The 16,529-nt window shown below is 46.3% G+C and overlaps 1 protein-coding gene across 9 annotated transcripts in view; it reads left to right on the forward strand.

The window, feature by feature from the left end:
- The window catches only part of Zdhhc14 (zDHHC palmitoyltransferase 14), a 270,303-nt gene that overhangs the window by 246,082 nt on the left and 7,692 nt on the right, over positions 1-16,529 (forward strand). For 3 of the 9 annotated variants that reach the window (NM_001039343.2, XM_087580737.1, XM_087580748.1), the window contains 1 exon segment: positions 12,534-13,613. The exons of 4 other annotated variants lie outside the window; for them this stretch is intronic. In NM_001039343.2, the coding sequence (NP_001034432.1) occupies positions 12,534-12,935 (402 nt within the window). In that variant the 3' untranslated portion in view covers positions 12,936-13,613. 9 annotated transcript variants of the gene reach the window in all.

Consider the following 16,529-nt stretch of genomic DNA (forward strand, 5'->3'; position numbering starts at 1 on the left):
CGGGGATATATGAATTCCAATGAATTAATATTCTCCTTAGATTAAGAAAGCATTTCAGAATAGGTATGTAGCTCATGTCTCTGATTTCATCACTTGGGAAGCAGAGACAGGAGGATTAGGAGTTCAAGGTCATCCTTGGCTGGCTATGTGGCTGGTCAGTCAGCTCGGACTACATGAGGTCATGTCACAACTGGGAGGGCTAGAAAGATAGCTCAGTGAGTTAGAGTGGTGGCTTCACAAGCATGAGAGGCTGAGCTAGAATCCCAGCACACTCGTTAAAAGTCAAGCATGGCGCGCACACACGTCTATCACCATGGTACTGTATGGTGGAGGCAGGAGGATTGCTAAAGCTTGCTGGCCACCAGCCAACTTCCAGCTTCAGTGACAGACCCTGTCTCAAAGGGATAAGGCAAGGAGTGGCAGACCAGGACACCCAGCGTCTTCCTCTGGCTTCAGCACTGACACATATAGCCATACCCACCCCACCAACCCACACACAGAATTTCAGTTTTAATAGCAGTAATATAACCACAGTAATAGTAATTGTGTTTTCCCAGTGTTCCAGCCCCAGTATTTACAAGTCTCTAATAGTTGGTATGAATAGTGTTGGTTAAGAGAGGGAGAAGGACCAAGGTTGAGATTGATTACTGCATGTCTGACACTATGCTTTGCCTGTGTTTACATCTCATTTTATCTCAAAGGTGAGGCATTAATGAGACCAAGTGAAAGCAAGCTAATTGTCCCATTGAAGAGACAAATTCAGGGCCGAGCTGAGGCGTCTTCCTTGGCAATCTGACTCCATGAAAAGCTGCTCTCCCTAACCCCTCGACCCCTACATGTGTTTTTACAGAGAGCAGCAGCCTGAAGGCTCCTCCCAAGGCTGAGGTAGTCCCAACCCACGAGCTTTCTCTTCAGAATACGTTTCTCTTGACACAGTCACAAAACTGAACGTGCGACCTGTCTACGGTCCCTCCCACCTTAATCAATACATCTGTCTGTGATGGTTGTGTGACTCCAGGTTGACTGCATCTGGAATTCCCTAGGAGAGCAGCTTCCAGGCGCAAGCACATGGTTATGTAGGGTTATTTAGACTAAGTTAGCTGCCGGGCATACTGTTGGGGGTTATCTTCTTGTTGTTGAAGAAAGACCCAGGGTGAAGGAGAATAGCATTCTGTCACATTTTTCATGTCTTTGTGTGTCTATTGACACTTTATTGGACAGTGCACATTATAGATGGTCTAGTGTCAATTTTACATTTTGTGACCTTCCTTTGAAGAGTGGCCATCCCCATTTCGGCCAGCGATTCAGCTGATGATTAACCACCATAGATTGCTCTGGGCTGGGATCTTTTCCGGTTAGGGTAGGACTGTAGGAAATCTGCTAGACTTCTTAGGCCCCTGAAAACAATGTCTGCTGTGAAGATCTTGTCAGAGTTTGGTTTTCAGCTCGGCTAGCATTGGTCTAGTTTCTTACCTTAGGACATAGTTCTTATTCCTGAGGCATCACCCTGCTGGGGACTCTGCTAGATGCTAGGATAGTGGTGGAGGGTGTCAGTGAGACCAAATCAACATCTGTTTCATTCTGTATCACCCCTGTTCAACTCTTGACCTCACTGTGACTGTTGACTTGTAGGTCCTGATAGAGTTCATAGCCATCTCATCCCAGTGCTAAGAGTTATGGGAGACCCTCTGTGTCCTTCTCTGCACAGCATCCTCCAGTGTTCTGACCTTGGAGATCCAGCCACTAGCATCCTCACACCTGACCCTAACTTTTTTCCCCCAGCAGAGTTACCATGCTGTGGTCAAATGCTAGAAGTCATCCTGTGTGCCTCTCTTCCTTAGAATTTACTATCGTGAATAGTCTGCTTACAACACTTGGTACCATGTGTGTCTGTTATTCTTGTCCTTTTCATATTCAGAGCATATACCAACCCAATACTTGTCTGCTCCTGGGAGTAGGAGTCTTGTCTCCTATGAGTCAAGGACACAAGAGAGCAGATGCTCCCACATGCCCAGAGATATGTTTTCACTACCTACTCTCCCAGTACTCAGTGCTGAATTTGACCTATGAGATCATCTCTGTATTTGTTACTTTTCTGTTGCTGTGATAAAATACCATGACCAAAACCACCTTATAGAAGGAAGGGTTTATTTGGGCTTGTGGTTCTGGAGGGAGAGTCCATAATGGTGGGGAGATAGAGCAGCAGGAAGCCAGAACAGAGAGCTAAGAAAGCAAAATAGAAGTGGAAAGAGGCCATAAACTCTCAGAGCCCGCCCCTAGGGGTGCACTTCCTCCAGCAAGCCTCCCCTTGCTAAAGCTTCCACAACATTGCCACCAACTGGAAGTCAAGTGTTCAAAACCCCTTGGCTCTGGGATACATGTCACATTCAAATCACCACAGTCGCTGTGACCAAAATCATTCCCAGTGCCTATAACCTTAAAGGAGACGCATCCAAGGAAGGAAAAGGGAATCTTTAGTCAAATTTGTTCCCAGGTAGAACTGGTATCCTGATCAAGAAAGCATTTCCTCTGCAGTGGGGAAAGTGCACCTAGAGAAGTGGGCAGTGTTTTAGCGAGTAGATACTGCCCACTTGAAAGCCTCTCAGGAGCACTCAGATACTCTGTATCAGAAAGTTTCCCGTCAGCACTCCGATACTCTGTATCAGGAAGAATGGATGGATAGCAGTAGGGAAGTGGTGTCTACATCCCCAGGAGGTCTGTTTACTCTCAGACCTGAGGAAAGTCACCAATAACTTAGCATCTCCCGGGAAGTCCCACACCCGCGGATCCCGGCCCGCAGCAGCTCTCTGCCCCCAAACCCCGTGGGAGAGAGACCTCACCGCCTGATCAGGTGGGCACTCCTGAGGCTGCAGAGCGGAGGAGACCACCAACACTGCCCACCCCTGCCCACATCCCTGGCCCAAGAGGCAACTGGATAAGGCCTCTGGGTTCCCGTAGGGGAGGGCCCAGGAGCGGCAGGACCCCTGCGCCTGAGACACCGCCGGAACCTGAAGGAAACAGACCGGATAAACAGTTCTCTGCACCCAAATCCCGTGGGAGGGAGAGCTAAACCTTCAGAGAGGCAGACACGCCTGGGAAACCAGAAGAGACTGCACTCTGTGCACATCCAGACGCCAGAGGAAAACACCAAACGTCATCTGGAACCCTGGTGCACAGAGGCTCCCGGAAAGAGCGGCGCAGATCTTCCCGGTTGCTGCCACAGCGGAGAGGACTTAGGCAGTACCCCACGAGCAAACTTGAGCCTTGGAACAGCAGGTAGGACCAACTTTTCCCCTGCAAGAAACCTGCCTGGTGAACTCAAGACACAGGCCCACAGGAACAGCTGAAGACCTGTAGAGAGGAAAAACTACACGCCCGAAAGCAGAACACTCTGTCCCCATAACTGGCTGAAAGAAAACAGGAAAACAGGTCTACAGCACTCCTGACACACAGGCTTATAGGACAGTCTAGCCACGGTCAGAAATAGCAGAACAAAGTAACACTAGAGATAATCTGATGGCGAGAGGCAAGCGCAGGAACCCAAGCAACAGAAACCAAGACTACATGGCATCATCGGAGCCCAATTCTCCCACCAAAGCAAACACGGAATATCCAAACACACCAGAAAAGCAAGATCTAGTTTCAAAATCATATTTGATCATGATGCTGGAGGACTTCAAGAAAGACATAAAGAACTCCCTTAGAGAACAAGTAGAAGCCTACAGAGAGGAATCGCAAAAATCCCTGAAAGAATTCCAGGAAAACACAATCAAACAGTTGAAGGAATTAAAAATGGAAATAGAAGCAATCAAGAAAGAACACATGGAAACAACCCTGGACATTGAAAATCAAAAGAAAAGACAAGGAGCTGTAGATACAAGCTTCACCAACAGAATACAAGAGATGGAAGAGAGAATCTCGGGAGCAGAAGATTCCATAGAAATCATTGACTCAACTGTCAAAGATAATGTAAAGCAGAAAAAGCTACTGGTCCAAAACATACAGGAAATCCAGGACTCAATGAGAAGATCAAACCTAAGGATAATAGGTATAGAAGAGAGTGAAGACTCCCAGCTCAAAGGACCAGTAAATATCTTCAACAAAATCATAGAAGAAAACTTCCCTAGCCTAAAAAAAGAGATACCCATAGGCATACAAGAAGCCTACAGAACTCCAAATAGATTGGACCAGAAAAGAAACACCTCCCGTCACATAATTGTCAAAACACCAAACGCACAAAATAAAGAAAGAATATTAAAAGCAGTAAGGGAAAAAGGTCAAGTAACATATAAAGGCAGACCTATCAGAATCACACCAGACTTCTCGCCAGAAACTATGAAGGCCAGAAGATCCTGGACTGATGTCATACAGACCCTAAGAGAACACAAATGCCAGCCCAGGTTACTGTATCCTGCAAAACTCTCAATTAACATAGATGGAGAAACCAAGATATTCCATGACAAAACTAAATTTACACAATATCTTTCTACAAATCCAGCACTACAAAGGATAATAAAGGGTAAAGCCCAACATAAGGAGGCAAGCTATACCCTAGAAGAAGCAAGAAACTAATCATCTTGGCAACAAAACAAAGAGAAGAAAAGCACACAAACATAACCTCACATCCAAATATGAATATAACAGGAAGCAATAATCACTATTCCTTAATATCTCTCAACATCAATGGCCTCAACTCCCCAATAAAAAGACATAGATTAACAAACTAGATACGCAACGAGGACCCTGCATTTTGCTGCCTACAGGAAACACACCTCAGAGACAAAGACAGACACTACCTCAGAGTGAAAGGCTGGAAAACAACTTTCCAAGCAAATGGTCAGAAGAAGCAAGCTGGAGTAGCCATTCTAATATCAAATAAAATCAATTTTCAATTAAAAGTCATCAAAAAAGATAAGGAAGGACACTTCATATTCATCAAAGGAAAAATCCACCAAGATGAACTTTCAATCCTCATCTTCGGTTGGTTTATATACAAGTGTGCAATTTCTAGGCTTGAAAGTAAAATGATGCTATCTGGTGCTGGATAGAGGAGCCTTATTTTTTATTATGGCAGCTTGCTATTTTTGTAACATGGTGATTTGGTTGAACACAATAAAGTACAGTAGTAACTGATCTCCCCTTCTTCCTGGATGAGTGAGGAGATGATTAAATGTTGATGTCAGCATCCTTGAGCATATTCAGATGAGCTTCTGCTTCTGTTGAAAAAGATGCTGTGTTTGATTGTGGTCCGAAGCTTTGAAGCACTACTTGGCATCTCCTTCCTTGGAGGTCTCACTGTTTAAACATAACAGATTTGATAGCTTGTTGGTAAGGTGAGGTCCAGCTTGTCTCCACTAGGTCATCTTCATGTGAATCCGGTGGTTATACGGTTTTGTTCTAGGGATATTTCTTTTTTTTAATAACGGTTTTAGCTGACATTCATGGAGAGAATGAATCCTTAGAACTGTGCCACTAGTGAAAGGAAATCCTGTCTAGAGTATGTTTCTTTACAAAGCTGTGTCACACCAGCCTTTGGGCCCTCTGCTGGAAAAGTAGAATCAAGTCTCAAATAATGCCTTTTAAATTGTATCCTCTAGTATTATAGATGTAGGACAGTACTGTATCATATCTCTGTGGATGTATAATAGCTTGTACCTGCTTTATGATACGTAGTAGTGACCGTGCTTTATCAGAGCTGTTTTTAATGATGTTGCTCAGAATGTTTTCTTTCCAGATGATGATTGAGAAGCTAATTTAAAAAAAAAATGGTGCCAGGTACCACAAGAGTAACAGAACTGTGCTGTTTTCTCGGGTTTTGTTTTTTTACTTTTTTTTTTTTAATGGAGTGTGCTGGATGTCTCTACAGTTTTGTTCAGATGACTGCAGAACCTGGAAAAGCTGTTGCTGCTGTTGATGCATAACACACTGCTATTATTGGCCTTTTTATATAAATATAAATATATATACAGATATATAATTTGAATTTTTTGAAATTTTAGCTGTGCTGTCAACTTTGGAAAAAAGTATCCCCGTTTACTGTGTTGAGTTGGCACTGTACAGAAATTAACAGCCATATTGGTCTAGAAATGTTGAACTTAAGTTTTTTCCATTTGTACAGGAGTAACACACTGTATTAAATATGTAAGGTCTTATCTACGTGGGTTTGATTACAAAAACTAATAAAGTATTCTCTAAATTAAAAAAAACAAAAAAAAACAACAACAAAAAAAAAAAACTTAGCATCTCCCACAAGTCAGAGATGGTGGCGCGTATTTGGCATCCAAGTGATCATCCCGCCATTACACAGTTCAGAGGAGACATTAAAGCAGTGATAACATTGGCCTCTGTAGCTTCAAGTGGTGCAAGTAATTGCACGCACAGCGGTGTCTGTTGAACTCTGAGGAAATTCTGAGGAGCCACACTGTGATCCTGTGCAGGCTACCCCAGTGCCAGCTGAGGCTCAAATCTTAAGTTCCCTGTCCTCATTGGCTCACAGCTTTGTCCAGCATTGGCATTCTTTCTATCACAGTGCGCATGCACACAAAGGTGACATCCAGCTACCATCCATGTCAGGAAGGATGGGTGAATATTGGATCAGCAAATAACTGACGTTCTGGGTAGAATACATATTTATATTTGGAGGTTGTAACTACAAAGACCTTTTGGGGACATTTGTTAAAGGTAAAGATAACACAGTGCATATTTGGGGGATTTTTAAAAATAGCTTGGTATTACTTAATATACGATATCTTCCCCATTAGAGTTCACATCTGAAATGTCCAAAGTTCCACCTGTTGGGAGGGGATGGAATCTTAAAGAGGAAGTGTCTAGTTGGAGAACGGTCATTGAGAGTGCGCTCTGGACAGGGAGCTTGGGAAGCCAGTCCCTTACTCTGTTTGCATTCTGCCTGTCATGAGGTAAATAGGCCTTCTCCGCCTGCTGTATCTCCCCCCACCCCACCCCCATAACATACTGTACCTCTGCAGGTCCAGAGCCACAAGGCCATGTGACCATGGGCTAAAGCTGTAAACCCCAATAAATCTTTCCTCTTTTAAAATTGATTCAGCAGAATGGGAAACTAATAATCTGATATCAAGTAAGATGGCAGCAACCGTCTCACTGTTAAATGAGGTCTCCTCATAGAACCTGAAAAGGCTAGATCAAGCCTCTTAACCTAAATCTGTATTTCAGGCCGACTCTGGAAGGTGGGGTGGTCTTCTGTCTATCAGTGTGTCCCCATCAGTGCCCGTAGGAGCAGAGACAGAGCCTTACAGCTGAGCAGGAAAAAGCTCTGCCCAGCTTGAGTCCTTTTGACAGAATTGGAGCAAGAGCCACGAGGAATCTAAGCCATTGTAAATGCCTCTACAGACTGCCCTGAAAATTCCTAGCTTCTCAGAAACTCGGACTTTCAGATCCTGCAGGCATCAACCAGAGTAGAACGTTTCTCAAGTTTTACCCCCCCCCCCAACTCTTCGGAAACTAAAAGTAAATGGTCTCTTTGATGTTTAGAGATTTTATGGCTTTTTAAAAAAGGTTTTCTCTGTTTTACATTTACTGACATTTACATAGTGTGTGTGAGAGTGTATGACTCTGTGTGTGTGTGTGTGTGTGTGTGTGTGTCCACGTGTCCACTCATGCATTCAGTGGTACATGGGTGGAAGTCCAAGGGCATCTCTGGGAGTCAGCTCCCTCCTGTCATGTGAGACTGGAGAGGGAACTCAGGTCTTCAGACTTGACGGCTAACACCTCTACCCACTGAGCGAGCTCCATGGCCCTCCATGGTGTTTTCAGACAGAAGCACTAAATACTTAACTATTGTGTGCATTAGGACATCTGAAACCATAAATTTCTTTACCGTTTAAACATGGGCTATAACTCAGAGCAAAAGTCCCGGCACTCAAGACACAAAATGGTAAACATTCATACAGAGCTAGTTTCTACTCTGGCCCCATTCAATATTTGATAAATTTTTAATCTAAAATCAAAACAACAAAACCCCATTTTATATAACAGACTCACTGTTTGATTAGTGTGCCCCCATCCCTTTGAAAGGATTGTTTTGAAAATGAAAAGTGTTGATTTCTTCCGTGTGGAATTCCTGTGTGCATGAACCATCACCATCCTAAATGGGTGCTTAGCCTTTTCCTCCCAAGATTGCGTAACAAGGGAGATAAATTCCAGTATACTTTAGAAGCAGGACCACCTAGTTCAGAGAAAGAGGGTGATACTGCCCTCTACTAGTGGAAGGTTAAAAAGTCCTCAAATGAAAAGCAAGTGAAGCAGAGTGACAGGCGAGAAGAGAGAGAATGGAAGATGAGAGCAAAAGAGAAAACAACCAGAAATGCACGTAGGAAGGAAAGGTACGGAAGAGAAATATGGAGGGAGAGCAGGTAGAGAGTGTAAGTAACAGAAAGAAAATTCATAGAAACAACTTTAAGCATGGGCTCTTTGAGATAGCTTAAGGGTTAAATCCACTCACAGCCAAGCCTAACAACTTGAGTTTAAGCCTGAGAACCCACAGGGTGGAAAGGGAGCACATCTTCCAAACACTATCCTCTAACACCCACATGCATGTGCGCACACACACACACGCATGCACATATGCACACACAGCCACGCACACATGTATAAACATGCGCATGAACACACACATAAATAAAAGTAACTTTTTAAAACATTTCTAATCAACAAGAAGAACTAGAAATTAGAAGCAAAGGTCAAACAAGCTGAAGGGTGCGAGGATGTTTTTATTGGGCATCTCCACAGCAACCCTGAGAACACGGCCGTTTTCCAAACTGTAATGTTCTCCAATAGGATTCATGACCACTGACAGTTCATCCAATCATCCCCTTTGGAATTTGAACAGTATGACAAATATTTAAAATTTTTGACCTGAAAAGGGGTGTGTGTGTGTGTGTGTGTGTGTGTGTGTGTGTGTGAAGTACCATTACAGCCCTGCATGATCCTGATTCATTTGATTCCATTGTTCTAAGCAGATGTTTACTGCAGACTCTATTTATATATTTATAGTACAGAAATTATAAATTCCAGGATAGAGAATCTGTGTTTTGAAACCGAGGCCCAACCCTGTCCCCCATTCTGTAGAACAGATATAGGCAATGCCTTGCAGAAGTCCATTTGCACGAGTCAGTTTTCTGAGGCAGCAGGATTTCTCGGCCCTTAGCTTCATAGTTTCAAACCTATGCTCACTGGAAGCTCATAAACCTAGGAGGGGTGGAGGCAGCTCATGAGCCATTTGAACAGAGGCAACCAGAGAAAACTCACAGCTCTGCTACCCATCCTTTAAGGGGTTGAAACAAATGTACGTAGAAGTCAGGGTTGAAATAGACACTTGGAAAGACTTCTGGATGACTTTATGCAGAGGGTCGTGTGTGTGTGTGTGTGTGTGTGTGTGTGTGTGTGTGTGTGTGTGTGTGTGTGTACATATCTGTATGCTTGCAGGTGTGAGTGAATTGAGTTGGGGAGGAGATGAATGAGGAGACCAGAAGTCAGCCTTGCGTGTTGATTGGCCAGTGTTGTCCACCTTGTTTTCTGAGAGAGTCTCTCACTGGCCTGGGCTGGCTGGCCAGCGAGCCCTACGAATCCACCTGTGTCTGCTTTGCCAGCATTGGAATCACTGATGTATGCTGCCACGCCTGACTTGTTTTTTAAGCATGGATTTTGGGAATCATACCCAGGTCCTAGTGTTTGCACAGCAAACATTTACCAGCTGAGCCTTCCCACAGTCCAGATGGCACCCAGTGTCACCACAGTAATCTATAAGGCATTTTCAACAGAGTCCCGGCCAGTAACATGGATGCTGCGTTTGCTCCACTTTTGGCAAGCCACCAGTTTGCATGGCAAAACACCAAAGGGCAAATTGCAGGAGGGGACGTGGGTATGGGGGCTGCATTGTCCCAGAGGGCTTCTGGGAGGGAAAAAACTCATATGCAAAGATCAAGACCCTGGAAGGAAGCCAGCAAGAGGCCTGGAGCTTCATGGTGCCCCCTCCTCACCTCCAGGCCTGGCTAGCTGTTTAAGTCATAAAAGTGATGTTTGTTACGACACATATCAGAAGCCACACTAACACACTGGCAGCCATGTTGTTTAAGAAGGTTCTATTGGCTCTGCTGCCAGGCTCAGATGGGGAAATGACTGGGGAAGAGAATGGACTGGCAACGGAGGGGATTCTAGAATGACAGGGTGTGGTAGATGCATGTGCTGTCCCTGCACTCAGAGGGGTTAGGGACAAGAGTTGGAATCTAGGCAAAGATGAGAGGGAGAAAGAGACCAAGAAGTAGTGAGGTAAGAAAAGGGGACAGGGAAGGACAATGTATAGGGGCTCCAATTCCCCTCACGCTCTCAAATACCCCCAAGCAACAATCTATCCATTTCTTATTCCTGGGCGTCTGTAAGAACCAGTAAGAGGACTTGGGCTGGTCCCTCTGATAGAATTTTCCAGTTAGTTTCCAATATGAAGGATTTTCTTCAGATCAGCCGAGACAGGCAGTCTGCTCCTTCCTTAGTGATAAGGGACAGTGTGGACATGAGCAGGAGCCCTAGCTGTACCGGATGACAGCAAGAATCTGTCATCCAGAAAAGGCCACTGATTTCCCAGCTGGAGCCTTTCGGCCTGCCCCGTGTCTCAGGTTCATTTGCAGGGTACCCATAGTGTCATGCCAGACTCTCAGAAGCTGGGGTATTCAAGGAGCCAGGGTGTCTCTGCCAGCAGGAATCTTAAGTGGTGACTGTCACAGAACAAAGCAGTGTCTCTCTGACCCTGATATCCTGGAAGCAGGTGTTTAATCAGTGAGGCTGCCCCATCAGGGCCAAGCTTGTGCGCTATGCAAAGCAGACAGTGGTGCCTGGGCCTGGAAGATCAGGGTGCTTCTCTAGTGCTCCCCTGATAGCTCGGGGTGGGGGGATGATTTGGGAGACTGGACAATGTAGGCATCAGTACCTGCTGGAGTTTAACCAACAGCCATTCTAAGTTCTTTTTGCAATCTTCTCATCCCTTTGAACAGCAACTCCCCATTCCGTCCACCTCCTCCTCACTCTCCCCGCAGGCTTCCTCTCCACCTCCGAGTTTCTTTGACAGTCCATTGGCTGAGTGAGACAAGATTCCCATTCCCAAGGCTAGCATCCTCTGCTGGAGCTTCCTTCTGGGTTGGGCTCCAGCCTGGAGTCAAGGGCTTCAAACTTCTAATAAGCTACCAACCCACTGGAGCCTCCGCCTTCCATCTAGGCCCCTAGACAGAGTGGGGAACTTGGGAAAGGCGTGCCCTGGGAAGGGAGCACACACAACAGGGGATGAAACAGTGATTTGCAGCCTTAGAGAGTTGCTCTCACTGCTCCCATTATGGCTGCCTTGTATGTGTTCTCCTGGGCTGCCTCTGGGCTGCCAAGGACAAGAGGCACATCTGGTTGTGCCTGTTGACAATAACAGGATTAGTATGCATTTGGTAATGACTTAAACATCAGGGACTACTAAGCCAAGTAAAGCCAACATTTACCAATATATTTACCAATAATTACACATCATGGGTAGTCGTGGTTGGTTTGCTTCCAAAAACACTAGATCCATCTAGGTATGATATCTTGAGCAGCTCCACCCCTAGCCCTGTGTGCCTTATGGTACTTCCTATGTAAAGAGAAGCATGCTCACACCACCCCCACACCCCCCCAGAACAGGGCACCAGTGGGCAGTTTGATCCCAAAACCCACACTTGTGTCTCCTCCTTGCTATGTAAAGCTGCTTCTGACCCTAAAGTATGGCTCTGGGCAGGATGGAGTTCAGGATTCTCGCGTTCTGTGCAGTGTCTCTGGTTGTTCTGAAGGCTCTAAACACTTCAAAGCCAGGGTTGGCAGCGCCACGGGGAGCCCTGTCTCATAAGTTAGAAATAAAATATGTCTCACTGCCGGGTGACGTGATCCATGTGTAGTCACAGCACACAGGAGACAGAAACAGGTCTCTGGAACAGGCTGGCAAGCCAGACTAGCCAAATCACTGGGTTCAAGTGAGAGACCCTGGCCTCGGTATATAAGCCATAGAGGAAAGCATCTGATTTCAACCTCCATATGTACACGTGCATGTACACACACACACACACACACACACTACATGCACACATACATACATACTTGCATGCACATCACATACAAATACATACACGAAAACAAAATTTCTCAACCTACAAGAAGCTGTGGCCTCTATTGCTATGGGAGGGAAATCCTGTGACCCTCTCCTGGGACTGCCTATAATTGACATCCTGGAAGTCTGGAATGAAGAGCCTGGGGGTTATAACTCGTAGCTAACACAGTGGTACCTGCTCACCAGAGTACTTTATTCCTGCCTCACAAGCTGGTATGTGTCATGTGCTGGGGTCTCTCCTGATGTCTGCTTCTTGCCTCTGCCTTACTGACAAGATACTAATGGTTTCTCTTCTCCCTCACCTACCCTCCCCTCTCCCACCCTCTCCTTTTTCCATCTCCTCTCTACCTTTTCTTTGCTGGCCCCCGCTGCTGTTCTCCAGTGCGACCAAGACCAGTGCATTCAGAGCACCAAATTCGTTTTGCAGGCCGCAGCCACTCCCCTACTTCAGAGCGAGCCCAGCCTCACCAGCGAAGAGCTGCATATGCCTGGGAAGCCGGGTCTGGGCACCCCATGTGCTAGCCTGACGCTGGGCCAGCCCACACCACCCTCCTCCATGCCCAACCTTGCCACGGAGGCCACACTCTCAGACATTATGCCCCTGAAGGATGAGCATGGGGGCCACCAGTTTCTGACGCCAGACGAGGCACCCTCACCGCCAAGGATGCTGGGAGCAGGCAGCCCCCTGGCACACAGCCGTACCATGCACATGCTGGGGTTGGCCAGCCAGGACTCCCTGCACGAAGACTCAGTGAGGGGCTTGGTAAAGCTCAGCTCCGTGTGACCTGCATGGCCAGCCCTGGGGACCCCAGGTGACAAACAAATAAAAACAAATTACTGGACATAGCCAAACGGACCTTTTGTTTGGAATCTGCAGGGTGGGCCAAGGAAGGGGAAACCCTCAACGGGAGGAGCCTGGAATTGAAAGAGGCTGCGTGGATGCAGCGCCCTCTGTCGGCTGCTCTTGGGACAGACAGGAGGAAAGTTTTCGATACTGGTGGTGGCCAGACTGAGATTGGACTTAATGTCACGCTACTAATTGATATCGACCCACCGTCCCATTTGTTCATTAAAACAAAAGGAAACAAAAGTACCAAAGGGAAAAGCCGACCAGACATGGGATTGCATGCCGCACTAGTCTGTGTTACAGCGGTGATATTCCAGAAGAGAAGCCTTCTCTGTTTTCCTTCTTTTTAATCTTGTGAAACTTTCCAGCGACAGACCAAGCCCGACGGGCGATGCCGTCCTCCGTGACTTACTAGACTTAACTGTATTTGGATGGGCATTCCCTGCCACAGAGGGCACCTGAGGTCCAGCCTGCCCCGGACAGACATTTTAACCTTCTGTCAATGCTTAGATGGGTGTCGTATTGTGCCACCATGGGGCAGTCCTCGCCTCCTGTGTGATGAACTTCCTGTGGACAGCCAATAAAATGACTCTCTGTTATTTTTCTTGATCTGTATACGGTTGTCAAGAGCTTACATGCAGTTACTGTTTACGTTATCTCTGGTAAGGAATAGTTCAAAACAGCCGAAGTTCAGATCTTCAGGCTGTGGATTATGGTTTGAGTTCTTCTATGGGAGCTGAGCTCGCCCACAGACCCCAGCCCTTAACACCCACCTTCCTGATGTTTTTAATACAGGCTTATGGGGTGGGGGGAATTGTTCTACACTTAGTGAGGGGATGTTGTCTGGCTGTCTTCTCGGTTCCGTGTGGTGTTGCAGTGCTGCAGGAACTCATTGGCCTACCTCATGGTCTTCACGAAGCAACACCACACTGGAGCTGAGGTAACATAGATCACACTCTAAGCTGAACACGGATGGAGACAGAAACAAGATGGCGGCTTCACTCCCTCTGCCGCCTGGAAGGGAGCTAGCATTTTTGGGAGCCAACGTCTTTAGGGAGCCAGACTATCTGGAAGTAGCTAGAAGAAACTCACTAACGGCCCGCAGCCTTCATTTCCAGTTCCACATCCAATGCCAAATCCACACAGCAGTTTGAGCACAAGGTACATGTCTCATTAATACAATAGGGACAATTTTACTGGGGCTAAAGCCAATTCCATTCAAATCAGACATCATGCCGGAAAAGAAATGGCTGCTTATGTCTTCCTGTGACAGCTCCAAGTCACCTTCACTGTTATGCCCCGTGGCAGTGTAGAAATTGGAAAAGGTGAATTATACGTAGCCATTTTTCAAAGTTTTCTAGACCTAATTACTTGTGATTTAAGACAGAACTGTTCTCATATGACCACACACAATCAGAGGCTCCACCAATGAGCAGATACCCACGAAGTCCTTCCTACACCTTGTCAACCACCCCCTGCCTCCCAGCTGGCTCGGGCTCAAGTGTGGCCTGGTCTTTTCCCAGTTTCTACCCTTTGGAGGAGAGTGGAGGAGGGTCTTTAGAGTCCTGTCATTCCTGAAACCCCTAATATAGGGGTTGCCAATTTCCTGCGACAAGTCCCTCTTTCCAACAGCCCCACTTTAAAAATTCCAAGAAACAATGTCAAGTCATGAATACAGTTACCCCTCGGCCTCCCTTTTAACTGTGGATTCACAGATTTAATTGTAGATTGCCTAACCGTTATTGTGTTAGATATAAATCTCCTAGACATGATTCTGTGCCTACAGAGGATATGTGTGTGTTCTATATGCCAACACTGTTCAGTTTTACTAAGAGACCTAGGCTTCCATAGATGGGAGTTTCCCTGGGACTCTGGAACCATTCCCTAAGGACACTGAGGGAATTACCCTGTATTTTTAAAGATTTATTTATTTATTTTAAGTACACTGTCACTGTCTTCAGACACACCAGAAGAGGGCATCAGATCTCATTACAGATGGTTGTGAGCCACCATGTGGTTGCTGGGATTTGAACTCAGGACCTCTGGAAGAGAGGTCAGTGCTCTTAACCACTGAGCCATCTCTCCAGCCCTCGATTACCCTGCTCTAGCCCCATCCTCTATACATATGTGGCTCCATTCTTCAAGTAGGGGTTTGAGGGGCTTAATAAAGATGAATCAAGACTATTCAGGGTCAGGGAGTGTGGAACTTGAATGAGACGGTTAGCTAAAACAATTGAAATGATAAAGTCCACAAAATGTCCATAGCCCTTTCTTCTGTTCAGGAATAAGTGACTGGGCTCTTAGGGCCCTCACTTCAGTGGTGGGGGTGGAGGAGCCAGAGAGGTGAGTGGCCTGCATTTCCCATTAACTGGGTCCATCTAGCATGGCTGAGTGGACTTTGGCATTTCTAAATGCTTCTAGAGAGTTGGGAATTGATTGCCAGCTCGCTAGAGAAAAAATAAGATAAATATTTTACTATGCTATTAAGGTTGGGGTCATTAACACACACAGGAGCCGGGAGGGGGGTAAGTTTCATCTGCTTTGCATTCCCCCAGGAATGCTCCAGAGACCATAGCCCTCTTGAGCACTTGAAAATTGGATTTAGCAGGAGCACCCTGGTCCAGACCTGAGAAAAATGATGAATGGCAGAGAGCTCGCTTCTGAGCAGACAGCCTGACATGCCACTCTGTGCCAGGAGCAGTCAGCACGGTGCCATGCTGTGCCCACTTGGAAAATGTTCATTCCAGCTTTGCATGTGATTGTTCAGCCTGGGAGAACGATGTTTTATCCCACCCCGAGGAAGGGGAGTGCCAGATACCTGTTCCCACCCGGGGAGTCTCTCAGAACTACCCATACTCCAAGCCTGTTTCAGCCAGGGGTCACTGACGTAAGCTGTAAGGTGCTGCACAGAACTGCAAAGCAAGATGCACACTCCACTGTGTAAGCCGTGTGACGCAAAGCCCCGAGTGGGTAAGCCTTAGCATGAGTGGGTAAGCCTTAGCATGCGTCACACCCTAGGCCTGGGCCTTCTCTGGACCAACAGTGAGAAATAAATGTGTCCATGTTCCAGTAGGTGTCCTGGGTACAGGACTGGGTGGCATCTCCAAGAACAGGCCAGAATAGACCTTTTCCAGAGCTTCAGAGAACTCTCCAATCCGGCTTCAGCACATTCCACTCAGAGCCAAGCCTACCCACCATCCTCTTGGGGCCTTGAACAGCTGCCTCCCAGCCCTGGCTTCAAGTTGGGGCTCATTGGCAAGTGTCAAGGGGCTGCCTGGATATGAATTTGGGTCTTCACCGCTGGGGGTTTCTGTTCTTGTCCACACCAGGATCTTCTTCAGCTCCTTGAGCTCTTCAAGTAAGAAGAGAATAAAGAAACATGACATTGGGTATGTTTTCCAATGAATACCTCAAAACTATCCTGAAGCTGAGCCTAAATTAAATGGATGATTATGGATTTTGCACTAAATGCACTGGTTGTGGGAAACTACTGTGCTCTTATCCAAAAGGAGGAGAACTCAGAATACATGT

This window comes from Rattus norvegicus, chromosome 1 (genome assembly GCF_021556685.1).
Source record: "Rattus norvegicus strain SHRSP/BbbUtx chromosome 1, alternate assembly SHRSP_T2T, whole genome shotgun sequence".
Taxonomy (NCBI): domain Eukaryota; kingdom Metazoa; phylum Chordata; class Mammalia; order Rodentia; family Muridae; genus Rattus; species Rattus norvegicus.